At 35.0% G+C, this 18,098-nt stretch overlaps 1 protein-coding gene across 2 annotated transcripts in view; it reads right to left on the bottom strand.

Annotated features, from left to right (window-relative positions):
• The window catches only part of GLS (glutaminase), a 59,821-nt gene that overhangs the window by 25,990 nt on the left and 15,733 nt on the right, over window positions 1–18,098 (bottom strand). For both annotated transcript variants that reach the window (XM_054636095.2, XM_054636097.2), the window contains exons 6-13: window positions 17,260–17,423; window positions 14,140–14,198; window positions 6,583–6,615; window positions 6,269–6,327; window positions 5,124–5,190; window positions 4,540–4,590; window positions 1,960–2,136; window positions 721–852 (exon numbers count right to left, since the gene is read on the bottom strand). In XM_054636095.2, coding sequence (XP_054492070.1) covers window positions 721–852; window positions 1,960–2,136; window positions 4,540–4,590; window positions 5,124–5,190; window positions 6,269–6,327; window positions 6,583–6,615; window positions 14,140–14,198; window positions 17,260–17,423 — 742 coding nt within the window. The remainder of the gene's footprint in view (window positions 1–720; window positions 853–1,959; window positions 2,137–4,539; window positions 4,591–5,123; window positions 5,191–6,268; window positions 6,328–6,582; window positions 6,616–14,139; window positions 14,199–17,259; window positions 17,424–18,098) is intronic.

The following is an 18,098-nucleotide window of genomic DNA, read 5'->3' as shown; positions in this document are numbered from 1 at the left end:
AAGGCAGTTTTAGGGACAAAAAAGGAAGACATTTTTTACATTCTCCTCTCCCACAAAACACCTTAATTAATCATTACAAAGTCCTCCCCAAAATCTCTCCTGCTTCTAATGCTCCTATCAGCAGACTATCCACAGCTCTTTCATTGGCTCAACATGAAGCCAGGAAGAGTTTGCCCAACATCTGGGTATCATCTATGAAGACATCTTTTATGTCAGATGGTTTACAAAAATTAGTTTAAAAATACATCAGAATGGAAGTATTTCATTACAGTCTTTTACTTTTATTGCAAGGAAATAAGAGTTGCATTTCCAGTGTTTTGAAAACGGTACTTTATGACAAGAGAGGGAAAAAACATCTATAAATAGAGCTCTACAGTTTTTAATGCAATATACTGGAGTCCAGCACTTTGATTTCCCCATGAAGTGTTCCTTCTCAAAGCTTTTTCACAACCATTTCTCCAGTGTTTCTGGCATCATACTTCAGTGCTCACTGAAATCAAGTGCTATTTACTACTAAAAAGCAAACATCTATTCTTAGACTTTCACCCTTGGATCAGATGAAACTTGCTATGTAGGGAACAATCAGAAATCACTATTTAATTCACTTAGATCTCAGCTATGCCAACTGAAGCTCAGTAAACATCAGCTGCAAAAGCAAAAAAAAAAAACCCAGAAAACAAACCCAAGCAACCAAAAAACCCCAAGGGCCATGGTGCTTACATGACAAAAGTGAATTCCTTTAACACTGTTGCCCATCTTGTCCAAAGGAGGTGACCAGCACATCAAGCCCATGACATTAGGAACAACCAGAAGAATCCCACCAGCAACTCCAGACTTTGCAGGAAGACCAACCTATAGAATAATCAGAGAATTACTGGCCTCTGCAATTGCTCCTCACTAATGTAACACAATGCATCAGCATTTTCCTGAAAATTATTGTGTAGCATTAATAAAACGTGTATCTGGAAGGCACTGGAAGCTGGGAAAGCATTATTACTTATCTCTTTTTAGATAAACAATAACCTGATGCAGTTTGTGACAATCCAAGGTTCACAATCATAAAACTATTTGCTCACAGGAATACAGTGAGTCAATAATACTGTGAAAGAAGATAATTTAAATATGTTTTTTTTAAAAAAGTAATTATGACTAAGTGGTAGTACACAAGTGTATGTCTCACAAAGAGCTTGCAACAAGGTGGTAGAATGAAGCTGTAAAAATATTGACTGGAAAAGTTAAAAAACAAAAAATCACAAGAAAATTGGAAAGTATCTACGAAATCATACAATAACCTACTTGCTTAGAATCTGAACAAAGGCATTACTTTTTTCAGTAGGAACTAACATGTCACATATCCTCATGGCTCTCCAAGAAGCAACTTTTATGTCACACAATGCACCATAATCAATTTTACATGTATGCAGTAAGGAAAAACTAAAAATGCTGCAAAAAATACTGAAAACATAAGATACATTCCATCTTGAATTATAAACATGTAAGGAACACACTGCTAGAAAACAGGAGCACAGTACATGTGCTGTGTATGACAGCCATTTTCACACATAAAAGGACAATTTCTGAGCCTGAGTTACTGAAGAAAAAACAACTGTCCACAAAGGCTTTCTGCTATCCTTGACTCCCATATAGTAGGATTTCTTCAGCCATGAAGAGATGTTGCTTCTGTTGCTCTCATGAACAGCCTTCCTAAGGAACAGCATTTATGTTTTGATATGAAAAGGATTCCCAGAAGTGAAGGCAGAGTGCTCCAAGGTATGTGACACTAGTAGTGCCATGAATCCTAGGTGAGATTTTTCCTTACAGTGTGCTCAATTTCTAAACAATTCACATAACACCCTCTCTTCTGCCTCAAAAGCAAGGAAGAAACCCCTAAAACATAGAAAACAATAGCAGAAATTAACCTTCCTGGTCAGCTGTGATTAAAACCTGGAAAGTACTTACATGGAAGGCAAACTGCCCTGAAAAGTCATACATGCCACAGGAATGCATCAAACTCAAGGTATTCCGGACTGCCTCGGGGCTCAGGACTCTCTCACCAGTGATTGGGCAAAAGCCACCATTAGCCAGAGTTGCTGCCATCACACTTGCTGACTCACATGTTACTTCTATTGAGCAAAGCTTATGGAAAAGAAATAGAGATTATAAGCACTGGTACTTCTAGCACAGTAAGGCCAACTACAGCAGGATCAACAAAATACTGAAATCTTAAAATAATATCTCAGAACCACCTGCAGCATAACATTTCTTACAGATTACACTAGTAGCATCAATTACTACAGTCTGAATCTTTCTGCTATAAAGATCCCAGTGACAGTGTTTGTAAGCCCTCTTTAAAAGCTGGGGACGGTATTTTTATGGGTTAGTGTCTCTGCTCGATTCCTCCCCCCACCCCCCTTATGTTCCTTTGAGAGGAAGAGCTCTGTAAAACAATCTCTAAAAAAGTATTTTGCATCTGCTTAAATGGCAAAGCCACAGAATGACTGGTTTTTTTTTCAATTTGAGCTTGTTTCGTATGGTGGGTTCTTTTTATTTTAAAGCCTTAGAAGATCCCACACATTATTAGAAGTGCAATTTAAAGCTGCAAATTCTAGCACATGCAAGTGTTAATGCCAGCACTTCCTGCTGATGCAGCCTTATTTCACCTTTCTCATATTTAATTTCTTATATAGTAATGATACAACCACACCATAGTTTTTTCCCAGGATCCCTGCTTCAGTACAGACTATACATACTTTGGTGACACATCAGGAAATGTGATAAGATGCCATCACCTGATGCTGCCTCATTTCTGCAGAAACCAAAAGATAAATTGGTTTCAACCTGAAGCTGAAATGCTGCTCTAAAAAGTAAACAAACTAGTGCTCCTATTCTTGTTTCTGCCAAACAGTCATTACATGATACTTCATGAAGTTACCTAAGCCACGTTTGCATGAGTAGTTACTACCTGGAATTCTTATTTTCCGGGTGCCAAACTCAATACATCCTAGTCCAATCAACTGGAGTTGCAAATCAAGAGATTGTCAGAGACGCATCTAAAATGGCAACTGTGTTTTAAACATATGAAGTATTACATAATATCACCTACTTTCAAAAAAAAAATTGTTTCTAGGTTCTCAGTTTAAGCACCTGCATTCTGTACCTCGTTTGTCTGAACTGAGAATAATCCATCCTCACTTTACAGAGATAATAGGCAAATACGTTTATTCCTACTCAGAAAGTTCCCAGTCACAAAAGGGAGGAAGGAGCATTATAGAAAACCCAAAGAAAAGAAATAACTAGACTTTTAAGTAGAATCTGAGTGTTGGAAAGGTAAGCATTGTACCCTAACAGGAAAAGAGAAATGCTGCTCGTGTATGAGCTACCCTTTTCCTGAGCATGGAGTGAAAAGGGGATTTTTCAAGGGAAAAAAGAAAGAATGACACATGGTCATTAAATCAGAGATCAGAATGCACAAAAATGAGGCCAAATTAAAATACATCAGAAAAGTAAGCTTTAGCATTTCTTAACTTATGAATAGCTTCCACTTAGAAAACACATCAGGCAGTGGGATACAAGGCATTTAAAAAGCATTTTTACACAGTAAATTCATATAAATTACACATTGTCTTCTGTCACAAGTTCAGAACAGACTATTAGCATGTACCTAGTTTCTAACTCAACAGGAGGTCAACCACAGCTAATCACATATACCTTACTTCATAAACACTCATCCAATCTAAATATAAGAGAGCAGGTGCATCCCCCCACACAAAAAACTCAAATGAAATTTGCATTTTGAAAACAATGGCTTATAATTTGCATAAGTAACAGCAAGTTTCCAAGTCAAAAACAGATTTTGAGAACTCTGTATTTCTTTTTTTAAACTCTCCCAGATGAAGTGCATCAGTAACACAACTTGAACTGCCTCTTGAGAACTCTACACAGCAGGGCTGAGTTGTGAGCATTTAAACATTAGGAAACCCTTACTGAGGAAATACCTCACACTTGCAAGTTCTCATTTTGTGACACTTGTAAATAACTTGCTGAAAGTGAAAAAAAAAAACCAAAAAGGGGGAAGGGGGAGAAAAAAAATATATATTCTTACTCAAAAGCATTGAATGAAACCAAAAGGAGGTGATATTCCCATTTCTTCCCTTGGAGCATTTCCTCAAGCCTACAGCTCAGCATGCACTCTCCAGTTACAGAGGTTAAACTACTCCACAGCACCATAAGAAGCAGCAACCCAAAGAGGAAGTGTTTTGTCAAACTCCCTGAAGTAATACAAGACATTTCAAGCTTCTAACCTCAAGTGGTTTAAAGACTATTGCTAGTTTGTATTAGCAACAAAGACACCTGAGTAGGTCACCTAAACAAAAGCAAATCTGGATACATCAAACATACATCTGTCATTTCCAGAGTTAAACAGAAGCTGACATTTAACTGTACGTCATTAAAGCCTCCATGTCTAGGCACAAATCAGCTTCTACTGCTTATAATAGCAATTCTAAGCCTACAGTGAGTCTCAATTTTAAAGTCAGTTACCTGAAAATAGAAGTCTAGTATAGCAACCATATCCGTGCCTTCAGGAAAGCACTGAGGAAGGAAAATAAAGAGTCTTTAGAATAAATTTTTTTTTTAAGTATCACTTTCAGATAGACATAACTTTAATTATACTATTATCAGCATGCTAAGCATTAGGCGTATTTTAATATAAACATTTAAATGTAGTAAGTAGAAATACTTAATGACATCAGATTTAAAAATAACACAGTGCAGCAATATCACTGAACTAGGTATTAAAAGATTTTTCAGTATAGTTTTCAACATCTTTGAACAAGCAAATGGAAAAATGCATCCAGGAGTTTTATAAAGTCACCTCTACAGCACAGATTACACTTTTTACAACAAATAAATTACCATGGCTATGGTACAGAAAAATATTTAGAGGTATTTTATTAGAATGGCATAAATATCACACTTTTTAAATGACAGCATTTGAATAACACTGATAAGACATATCCAGGATGAATTTGTGCCAAACTGTACATAAATTAAAAGGATTCACAGATTACAAATAAAACCCAGCAAATAATCTTAAAAATACACTTAAGAAGAAAAAAATTAACCTTTTTTTCTTTCAAGTAATAGCCAATTGCAAAGTTTCTATCTCCACTCTCTCTTTCAGACTGGAACCTAAAAGAGAAAAAAAGAAAAAACAAAAAAGACAAGGCAACATGTCAGACTTTCCAAAAAACCCCCAAAAACTGCTGAACTCAAGATGTGTAATGTAATTCAGTAAAATTCATGTAAAGGGTTCATCACCTCTGAACACAACTATTCTACTAATGGGACAGAAGTGGCCACAGCAGCTCATCCCAGTTCACCCAGCTGGAGTGAATCAGCACTGACATCCAAACACACACAGAGTACTGGTTACCTACACAACACAAGCTGACTTGGAGAGAAGGCAAAGGAGGGTAAAATCCTCATCCTGGAAGCATTTCTAAATAGGCCAGAGCAGGATGGACCATCCCACACTGGGACAGTGGAAGGGTCATTATTCCCTGGCCAAAGCACAGGAATGTGAGGATCCCATAGCAGGTCAGACAAATGGCTGCACTCCTCACTGGGATGACTGAGGAAAGGATGAAACCTAAAGGAGGAACACCTGCCTGGTTCCTTCTGCAATACACACCCCTTTTATTGAAACAAAGCTCAGGAAAACACCTCTGCACATGCACTGGAAGCAACTCTGCTAAAGGGAATCTTCATGATTTACCCTGTGCTGCCTGAAAAAGCTCTCAAGAGTTTTGGAATGCTATACACTGAGTTTACAAGAGAACTGTTTGTTTGAGAAAAGAATTTAAATATGCAAAATAAAAAAGCAGAAGGAGTACCAGCTGTATCAACTATGCTTCCTAAACATTTGCTATGCAGCCACCAACATGCAGAGTTTAATTTTTAATATGAATGCCAGGAAGAGAAGAGTTGCACTTACAGCTCTCATTGCCATAGCACCAACAGAGCACTAAGACAGAATAATGACATTTTCAAAGAGGTAACCAACACTTTTAGGTGAAATTTTGCCCCACCAGTGTCAGAGACATGCACAACTTTAGTTGTAAATTGTTAAGTGAAAGACACCCTCCAATAAAAGGGATGAAATACTGGTTGAAATGTAAATAACTGAACTTTGTCATAGGCTCAAAATACCAGTTATCAGTTGAACCACTTTCCACCTAACCTTAGTAAGTGAATAAAAAATACTTACGTAGCATTACTGAATCCAACATACTCATTACCAGCCATTTTATTCATGAACTGCATCACCTGGCAGAGACAAAGACAAGGAAAAGCAATATTTTTACACATAAAAAGGTTATGAACTTTCAACCAAGCCTTACCCTAAATCCTGCGACACCATTTTATAAATGCAATACAAACAACTAAATGCTTTAATAACCAAGTACATCTACAAAAACAAAGCCCAGGTTATGACTAAAATTTCACTTTCAATTCCCTTGCCATCTTGAAACTTTTACCCCTGAAGTTAGTTAAAAAAGAGAAGTTACAATGTTAACTTACGTAGTCAAATTTTTCTGCGTTATTTGCTCCTTGCTGCAAGAAAAGAAAAAATAATTTACAAAAATTGTTAACAAAGGAACAAAGTTAGTTCACTTAACAGTATTAGGATTTTAATGCACATAACTAAGGTTTGAGTCTAATTAAAAATAAGGTACTACAATCACTTCATATATTAATGAAAAAATTTAAATGTTAGATAAGTAAATCTTTAATTATCATTTAAATAATCCTATGCATCTTAAACACCTGTATGCTGGAGATTAATTTAAATTGGAAAAGGTATGCTTTATTTTAAGTGCTCTCTATTGAACTTTACATGCTTAGCATAAGTAAATGCAGTAGCTAAAGCAAAAAAATACAAAAGTAACTACAAACAGGATAATTACAGTAAAAACACTAACTTTTTATAGATTAGTAAGGCAAAGGTATTCTCATATTACCAACAGAGCTGAGCATAGGAAGGTTCAGGCTACTTAAATTAAAATATTTTCACAGCCAATGCCCATACTAAGAATTTAGACTGAAGACTTAAAATGAAGTGTTACTCCTAACTATGAAAATAACTGCAACTAATTTAAAAATATCTGATTCATGTCCTACCTATTAATAATTGTTAAATAGCTAGAAAAATAGAATTTCACATCATAGGGCGCATCATTGTGCTAACAATGAACAGAAAAACCTAAACCCAACTTAATAAGGATGATAGTGGAACTTAATTCTTAGGGTGGGCTTGGTTTGGGTTTTTCAGGGAGGCTGAGGGCTGTTATTTTGAGGATTTGTTTTCCTCCCTTGTTCAAGAACATTCTCAAATTTAGTAGCTGCTCACATTTAGTTAAAGACATTAATTTCTTAGAGGTCTCTGATAGGTGGCCTTTCACAGATTTGTACAGAAAGAGATTCAAAGAGGAGTGGGAGGTAAAAAATAGCACATGGTCCACTGGGGGGAGTTTTAAATTTTTTTAAGTAGCCAAGTAGAATTTTTGGAGGAAGTTTAAAAACCAATGGCATCGCATACACAAGTGGAAACAATGTATCTGGAGAAGATGTTTTAATACAAAATTTTAATATTAAAGACATTCTATTTAGAATAACAAGACTAACAAATCTCAAACAATTCAAGACGCTACTTGCACTGTGTTTAGTGTGGGGATGGGGAAGAAAGTGGAAAAAACGGAAGCTTTATATCAACCAGTATTGTACTTAATGAAATGCATAAAGCCAGTCTCATTTCCCACTCTGTATGTGGATTAGGGTGTGCAGATAATCTTGGAAGCCCATGCTTCAGCTCATCTACAAGAGGATGTGCAGACACACACGTACAATCACTGGTGAAAGGAACACCACACTGTTCTCTCAAAATTATGTGCCAGTGGTTACCTTATGTTTAAAGGCTAATAATCTCACTCCTAAAGGCAATAAACTCTAGCTAATTTGCAATTAGATAAAAAAGTGCATGATACATTTCATCAAAATGTTCCTGTATAATATACCAGAACACAAATCTTAAAAATTTAACTCCAAATCTGTTCAATGAAAAATAATTAAAAGAAGAAATTACCAACTTCATTGAACTGTTGCAGTTGTCAAAATATTCCATAGATCCTAATGCTGTAAAATATGTAACAACATTTAAACCACAAAAACCTTTTTAACCTTTCAAATGCACAATGAACATCTTTTTCTGGGAAAGTGGGTCAGCATTAGTTATGGGATGCTGCATTGATAATTGTATGGTTAGACATGTATAATAAATTGAAACAGGTTCTTTTGTTAAAAAAAAAGAAAAGAGGGAGAAAGGGATCATGCTTTCTGCAAAAATATAAATACATAATACCTCACTTTTTTGTTCTGCCCAGTGGAAAAAAATATTCCCTCAACAAAAACATGGCTTTACCAGCAGCATATAAAATTGGTGGGCAAAAGACTCAATGCAAACGTTTTCCACATCGACTTCTTATAAAAAAGGTTCCTTTTAAAGTTCCCAACTAAACTCGTATTTTGGGAAGAAAATCTTCTTCACACTAAGCCAGATGATGAGTTTTTAGTCCTTGATGTTCCACACGCTTGTAGAGGTATTTCACAGCACACACAAAAGCATTGTCACTGAAACCAGACTGCTCATACACCTGAACTATTTGCTGAAGCAATCGCATGATCAAAACCTCAGCAGGGATTTACTACAACGTTACTGAAGTAAGAAACTCTGCTTCCATACGCATGGTGACTAAAAACCCCAACAGATTATTTCCCCTCTTCCAGCAGCTGACAGAGGTGTCCTGCTCCTCCTAAAAAGCTGGAGAGACACAGTGGCAACACACATTCTATGATTAAAATTCAATTGCAAATATAAAATCCTAACATTCAGAGTACTGAGCAGCTTTTCCATAATCATTTAAACAAATATAAAGGGACAAGGGAACTTCTGTTCTTCCACAAGTGCTTCTTATTTTAAGCTTGACTGTAAAAACCTATGAGTTTGGGGGCACAACATTTCTTAAACAGCATTTTTAAAGTTCAGATGCAATTCAACCTGTCTAGAACACAAAAGAAAACATTCCATGCACTAAACTCCACAAACACTTTGTACATTTACTGGAACACGTTCATATACACACTAATACATGCTTGTGTGTATATGCATATGAAAAAACACTTCTAAATGAATACAAAATTAAATTTACAATGTTAAGACTGAAGCAGTTTGATAGGCAGAAAATTCAAACTTTCAGAAGACAGCTCAATACAATTTTGTAAACACTTAAAACCCCAATGGACACTATGGCTGTCAATCATAAATTTGAATTTTTTGACTGTGTCAGTTTTTAGTGATCTTCCCTTTTTTTTTCTAAAAAAGGTACTTGTACTGTATTACTTGTATTTCTACTAAAACATATAAACAGTTGCAACAGCTACATGTCTACATAGGAAAGAGAGACCCATGGATACTTACCAGAGCTTGCAACAACAGAATTAGGCAAAATTTATTAGAAAAGTAGTTAATATTAGCCACTTTTCATTGATCAACAGTTTCTATGATTAGAACATATAAGCTCTTACCACGTGTCTCTCATTAAAGCAATTTCTCAATTTTGAACCTAAGCAAAACTAATAAAAACATCTGCACCGTGAGAAGTTTATAATCTTCTAATAATAGAAGATTATTTAAAAATTAATTTTTGCAATATTTAAAGCCAAATTTATAATCTAACACTATACTGTGACGAAAATATCCAGAAAAAAAAAAATCACAATTCTGTGTCAGAGTGCAAGAAACACATCTGCATTTTTCATGAAGTTAACTACTAATGTCTTTATTTTAGCTTTCGCTACTTACACACTTTTTATATTTTATTTGTTAAGATGGTCCTGTTCTGTGAGAACTGGTGTCTTCACAGTTTAGTGTACCATTTTCAGCTCTGAAATACTTGAGAGTACACTGTGACAGACAGTATTTGACCTATGACCAACACTATCAAAATTTCAAACACCTGTAAGATTCTTCTTGTGTCCTTCACTTCTGTGCACGTGTGACCACTTAACACATGTTATTTCACAGAACCTACTATATATTCCATGTCAGATAACATCCAATATACTTATTTATATTTTTATTAAAATATTTTTTATTAAAAGTGGAGAATTTTTTATTAAAAGTGGAGAAGAACATGGATGTAAGTTCTATCCCAAATAAGTTACCATAAGAAAACTGGTAACCTAGGAAGAGAGGCAATGTCACCAAAGTGAAGACAAGTATCTGGCAGAGAAGATCACAACACCAACACGTTGTAATGTGGTTTGTATGCACAGTCACACATCAGTCTCTCAGGAGGGATAACTCCAGTGACAGCACAGAGCATTAAGCTAAATCAGTACTATTCATTGTAATTGTATTGTCAAGTAAACCATGCATTTTCTCACCTCTCAAGTAATGACCTGTAACTGCATAGGTTTCCTAATAACTGAATCCTGACAGCAAACAGACCCTTGGCACAGCTAGACAGGATTTTTCTACCACTTTTTGCCTCATTTATTTTGTGATTTATCAGCATATTTAGAAAGTTCTTAAATATATCTCAACTCTCTCCATGTCTGATATTAAAAAATAAGCTTCCATTGAACTAAGGATTTTTTAGGGCGAGAAAGATCAGCATTTTCATTTTTTTGTACACCAAATTTTTTGCAACACCTATGAATTTTGCTATTGCCAACATGTCTAAATGCTTCCCACATAATTCAAGACCACAGCACACCTCCCTTCAATGAGCATTCCACTCCACACTGTCTAAGGTCCTGCATGTGACTGCCAGCACTTAGAAGATCTAAAGATGCTGTATTTGCCTGAACCTTTGCTGTTAGGTTAGGAAAACTTTTATCTACAGATGCAATGTTAAAGCATACAATAAAAATTATTTAAGATTAATCCATTGTCCTCTGGTGATTCCGCCCACAGTCATCTGCCTTCTTCCACATATTTCTGTCTGAACCCTTCCTCTCCCTCTCACCTGCACTTCTAATGTGACACTCAGTAAAGGTAATTTGGAAGTGGGAAGTTCCTGACAAAACCACTGATATTCCTGGAATTGACAAGCTTTGAGAATTGAGTTGAAGGTTTAAAAAAACTTAAGAAATCCAAGCAGTAAAATACAGGCAATAAAGACTTTTCCCAGCCAATGTGATGTACAGAAAGCTGCACTGGATCTGTACTAAATCCATACAGGAGCTGAATCGCCTTCTTTCAAGCACCTGTTTCTCCTTGGAGACATGATAGTTTTATCTCATACCACTTTTCCATAAACTCCTGTAATTGCCACTACAATTTTCTTTTGATAAAAATTATTTGAAAATTGTTGTAACTATGCCATTTATATAACTAGTAATACAGGCAAATGGCTGTACAATTATCAACAAGGGAAAAGGTCCTCAGCGGGTTTTTTTTAAACTTTATTTCATTAAAAGTGACCTGCAGGATGTCCTTTTGCTAAAACATTTTTATTGTAGACACATGCTTTAAACTGCTGGAACAGTCTGTGGAGTGTAATGCATGTACAATTAAAACAGGGACAGGGCTTAAGGCACCAAAATGTAAATACAGCATAGTCCCAAACACAGGGCAGTTGGAAAATCACTTCAGATGGCAGGAGTAGGATACAGCCATGCCTAAGTAACTCAAACAAACCTGTCACTTAACATGCACATACCCCTAATTATTTATTATTATGGACTGCAAAGACAATGTAACACTCTAGTTTAGCTCCCTGATCTGTTCCAAGGCAGGAACACCAAATTCTGACACTGGGTATGTGATGCTAAGAGCCTTTTTTACCCCCAAAATGTTAACATATTTCACCTTAATATATTCTGATAGAGATTACTCCAAGCATCATCCCTCATCCACAGTCACAATCTGTGCCAGGCTCCAAGGACAGCTGGATGCAAGATCACATCTACTAACAGCTGCTCAACTCAGTACAACAACTCTCACAATGTGTGAGAACACTGAAAGAGTATTTGATCCATTTCTCAGAGAGAGATAATGAATCCCAAAGGAGGTAAAAGCATTCCTAACCATAAAATACAGCAACAATCTCTCTGTAGTTATTAACATGCTATAGGTTAGATAAATCTGCAATACACGGTGAATTTAAATTTTCTTGTACTTTAAGAGCCATACACTGTTTTCAAGACATGTGAGTAACACCTTAAATAAAATGAATAAATGCAGAGGAATTGAGGGCAAAACATGAGTTAATGAAGCCACCTTTCTCAGAAAAAAGCTAAGTTTGATGAGAGATCAAATACAAATGTGAATTATCTAATTCACTGGTTAGTAGCATTAATGTTAAGTTGCAGATTTTAAAGAAGTTACTTCACAAAACTTACAACTACTATGGAGTTTTGTACCAGTGATCCTCTACGTAATTGTCTTCAGAATATATTTAGCTTGGTTAGTTATTCAAATGATAAATGGTATCTTAGTGAAAGCAGTACAGAAAATCTACATTTTAATCACACTGAGAACAAATAATGGTGTGATAAGTAAGATACGAGTCCACCAGACGTGCAATTACCACATGCAGAAATGTTAGTGCAATGCAATACTCTTTATAAGAACATTACAGAGAAAACCCAAATAAAAGTTAAAAAAAAGCCACCCAGCAAAATCCTTCTAACAAATACCACAGTTGCATGCATGAAACAAATCCATGTTATCTATTCAGAAGTACACCATTTATCAAGAACTATGTGCCTTCCACAAGAGGCACGTGCTTTTGTTTTGCCTTATGATCAGTAGGGCATGTTGGAGTTGGACTAACATTTTAACATTTCAGACAAATGTGTTAAGTTAGATTTTAAAATTCACTATTATCCAAGTGAATTTCAATGCTCAGTCAACCTTTAAAAAATATTAAATGTGAATAAATTTACCTGTCATACTTAAGGCCATTTTCTTTCACCTACAGCTATCAAAGATAAATGTCTTTAAGCAGGAGTTCTTACACCTTCTTTAAATATAAAATAACAGAAAATCATGATCTAAGTAATGTTAAAATCAACGTTTTGGAAATGGGGGGTAGGAAACACACTCATTAGCTAATGGACTTGGAAATGCAACCAAGAAACAGGTTGTAAACACGACTTTTAGACCTGAGAAGTAACAGTATCAAGTTTACTACTCAAAAATTCCAGGGGACTGACATGTTCCCCAGAAGTCTATGCAGGTACCCTTTGGAAAAAAAATTATTTTTTTGTACCTATGGCTACTAAAACCAGCAGAAAATACAAGTCAAGTATCAGGCAAGCATTAACATTACATGGGGTTTATACCATTAACAACTTGAAGACAATTATACAGCTGTTCTAGGAAAAACATAAAATAGAGCTTTCCAAAAGTATCAAGATTATGGACCGAAGATGTAAAGTCATTCAGACCTGGTGTGCTTGGCAAAATAAGCACCTGTTTTCAAACACTCTTGTTTATGAAAGCACACTTACATCCCAAAAGCAACTATGTACCACAGAAGCTCAACACAATTTAGTGGTGCAGGATGTTAACACACAAATTCAACATAAGACTGACATTCAGATATAGCAGCATTGCTCCTGTACAAATTACAGCATCTTCCATTTCTTCTGCACTGCAATAAATACTCTTGTAACTTTATGCTCTTTAAGAGCCCTTAGACCCTCAGAAATGTACTTCTGAGTTCTATAAAGTATATTCCTGAGAAATATACTTCCTCAGCAATTAACAAGTAGAAGGCAACACTCTCAAGAGATTATCAAGCGTTGTGCAGCTAAAGAAGGAAACAATCTAACACCATCAAGGAAAAAGAGTTTTTCAGATGCACTGATACTTGTTAGAAACAGCTATTCTAACACTGCATTCCTTTGGAAGGGTTACAATTCCCAAAAGATCTGTTTGTCTACCTGCCAGTGAGTAAAGTGCCATCAGATATTGCAGACAAAAATCAAATACAGTTTATAATCTGCACAAGACATTTTTTCTACATTCTACTAAAATACTCAGAGAGAAACTAAAAATTAACTTTTTACCTTGATTAAAGATGTGATCACAATTGCTCCAGCATTCACCATAGGGTTATGAGGCCTGTCTGTGAAATAAAGTTTTCAATTACAAATATATTCCAAGACATGTTTGTCAAACAAAACCAGTCAAGTGCTTAAGTGAAAAACTATTCTAGATTTGAGTATAGCAATAGCTATACTATTATATACTATACTATTAAGAATAGAAATTATATAATCTTAAACCTTTAAAAAATACTGTAATCCAACACTATACACAATATTTTACCAATCTGAGTCCAATATTTTACAGCTTACAACACACTCAGCCTTATGCTACTCAACAATCCAGTAATTTTTTTTTAATTTGGTATAATTTCTTTTCTTGAAAATTACAAATCCTCTTCATTTAAGAATTTAGCTTACTTCATAGCTGACTTGAACATACCTGCTGCACTTACATTTTCCTTTTTCCCCCACTGATCTCCATATTAACAGTATCTTTGCATTCCCAAGTCATTCTTGGCTGCTGAATAAATCACCTTCTTTTGTATCTCCTTTTTCTAAAAAACCTCTCATCAGCCATCTTACTTTTCCCATATCATCTACCTTCCACAAATTACCCTTTTCTTTTATAAGTAACATTTTTGTTGTGCCTTTTAACTAGGCTGTTGACTTGTGAGCACTGGTGGTATCTGAAAACCTCAAACAATTCTCAATACATTAATATCATGACAGGTTTGAATTCTTTATTTGCTCTTATTTTACCTCCACACCTGAAAAAATATTCATTTTAAAACTGCACAAAAAGTGTCCACTATTTTTATGTATGATGTACAAACAAGGACTCTAAGAGAAATTTGAGATAATTTGGGTTTTGGAGATGGGTCTGGTATTTGCAGCATACACATATATTCCCATGAAAATGACACTGGTTATGGTCAATGGCACCTTAGCTATCTATGACTATCAGTCAATCTTCAAAAACAAGTTTTAAAAGTCAATATTCATAAGCCTGCAGAAGTTTCCAAATTTCCATCACAAAGCATAGATCATACTCAAAACACAGCAACATCTTTTTGTTGTAAATTGGCATTTTTAGCTATAATTTAAAACTATCTTAAAATAGTCTTCATTCTTTCCAGCTTGGATCTCAATACTATGAAATGCAAGAAATATCCTGTTTCAGGAATCTTCCATATAGTCAGTACAGAAAAAACACCTTCAGATGCATGAACAGTTTTCAAACACCTGTGTATCACTTCATAAAATCTGGATTACAAATATGAAATTTACCTGTGTCTGAATATTTTGAAAGTAAATAGATCAAACACCTTTTTTTTTTTTAAATTTTCAAATCTGGTCTTCAAAGTATTTATGAATGTTCAAACTGACAAATACTCCACATATTGGAAGTTCATACAGTGGTTTAAATCTACAAGTGTAGATTTAATCTTTTAAATCCTTTTCTTCCCTCCTCTTCCTTTACTTGGAGAAACTCAACCTCCCTTCCTCTCATTATTACTGAAATGTTTCTATTTATTAAACTTTTACTTTCTGTTTTAGTCTTTTCTTAAGGACTGTGTAAGAAGCCATCCAGGTCAGTTCCAGCACTTTTTTTCTCATGTCTATCAGCCACAAAAGCACATACTTAAAAACTAAATTTTCTATCATGTCAATTAAGTCTTCTCTATTAACTTCATGTTCATTGGGCAAAATTTCAATTGTCCAAATTCTCTTATGTGTAACAGCCTTAGAAACACTCCTGAAGTATAACAGTAATGTAGAAGACCACAGCCCCCCAGTTCATCTTCTCCAATAGTTCCATTTTAAAAGTAGCAATAAAAGAAGAAAATAATTACTACACTTTGTCATGTTATTAAAAAGAGAAAATATAGATCATCTATATTAGTTCAAAGGAATTAAGGGGCAATTTTCAGCATCATCAAGTTTTTTTTCTAGTAGAGCTTTTGTAGGATATGAAAGACAAATCTTCACACTGTACAACACTGTATTTGGAAAAAGTAGGAAAGCAAAAACAAGATAACATAACTTGCCAAAATGCTTAATCCTTTCTTGGCAATGTATTCCTACATTGGTATTTCATCACCATTTACAAACATAATAAAAGAGAAGAAATATATTGCAAATATATATTTTAAGTATGGAAAGAGGATTTTAAGGTATAAATAAATAATTTTTATATAAATCATTTGCATGTATTTAAAACACAATAAATATAATTAGGTATTATTAATATATTAATACTACAGATATTTAAGTCAGAATTCAATACAGTCCTTGACAAAAATGTCATCCAAGCCTTATGCTGGTAATTAAATATTAATTGCAATACCATGGCAACGGAAACATTGTCTGTTCTTTTACTGAGACAGACCCACTAGAAGAAACATTTGTGTTTCAGAGAAAACATCCAGTATTTCCTTTAAGGCTAACATGAGTCATCTTTCTCAAATTTTTCCCATAAAATTAAAAAAACCAAACATTTCCATGCTTAAAAATTAATATAATATGAAAAAGAAATAATCTAGGTAAGTGCTGTAGGAGAAATTCTTGCTAAAATAATCCTGCCACAGGGAAAAAAAAATAAACACATTGTTTTGAATCAGTAGCCAAATTCCATTTAGAATAAACTGTGGGAAGATTTCACCTTCTGGAAACTAGTCAGTGCTGGCCTTTGGCACCAGCACCTGCTTCTCAGAAGACTGAGAAGTGATATGTTTTTTAAAATTAATTTAACGTCTTTGATTCTTTCACCACCATTTTACAGAAACCTAGATTAAGGAATTCTTGCTACCAACTCAACTAAATAAAAATAAATTTCAAATGCCTGCACTGTTAAAACTCTTTGGGTTTTCCTACAGCTTAGTAACTAGCAAATAGAATAGAAGCAATAAAACATCTTTCACTGGCATTCTAAATGAGGCAAAAGTGACTAACAAAGACCAAGTCTACCTTGCTGATGACAAAATATTCTGGGACACTGCCTAGTAATAAGACAAAATATATAAATAGAATATTTAAGAGGATACAGTAAAATCAAAAAGACTGAAAAAACTGTGTAGGCTCGCCTCATGATTTTCTAAACCTGAGTATCTGCATTATTAAGTATAATGTATCTCTTACCATCTTCATTCAGGAACAATTTGTTGAATCTTAATCCACTGGGCTCTTTACCAACATATCTGTGCACATACTCTGTGCCAAGATCATTGACAGCAATTGCGTATTTCAAAGGCTTCACGCAGGACTGGAGACAAAATGGAACTTTGGTATCACCCACAGAATGCCTGGGAAAACACAGATGAACAGGCTTGAAATTTCCTGCTCGTCAGCTGTGGCAGTAGAGTGTTAAACACTTCATCTATCCTGTATCCTTCAACATACAAGGATTATTAACAAAAACATCCCAAAAACCCAAAGCATATTATTACTAGGTCTGATTTTAAAAAACATAACAATGTGATTTAGAAGTTTTAGCAACTAACCCCATAAGCCAAGCATAACAAAGTCAATTGCTGACTACTGCAGAGGTAACAAAACAAAAAAACAAGTTCAGAAATGGGTTTGTACCAGAGCAAAATATCACCTCAAACCTCTAGTCTTACACTTATCCTACTCAATTGCAACCCACATATTCAGCAGGGTACAGCTGACCCAGATAGAGCCACTATAGTGATTTATGTCTATATAAACAAAGATAAGATACAGCTTGGTTCTGCCATTTGAGAACAATCATCAAATGGCATATTTACATTTCCTTTAATAATGCCAAAGATATAGCACTTATTACATGCTATCTTTTGGAAAGTTGACTTTCAGCATCTATGTCAGACTGCACCAAAGAGTGACTCATGCAAGCAGCATATGCCACATCTAGAGAGAGCAAAAGGCTTGCAGCAGTCACTTGTCTGATGGCAAAATCAGGAGTGGATTTGCTTCTGTTCTTTGCAGAAAACACTGGA

The sequence above is a fragment of the Agelaius phoeniceus genome, chromosome 7 (assembly GCF_051311805.1).
Source record: "Agelaius phoeniceus isolate bAgePho1 chromosome 7, bAgePho1.hap1, whole genome shotgun sequence".
In the NCBI taxonomy this organism is placed as follows: Eukaryota; Metazoa; Chordata; class Aves; order Passeriformes; family Icteridae; genus Agelaius; species Agelaius phoeniceus.
Note: the sequence above shows the minus strand (reverse complement) of the source record. Positions and strands in the feature narration are given on the sequence as shown.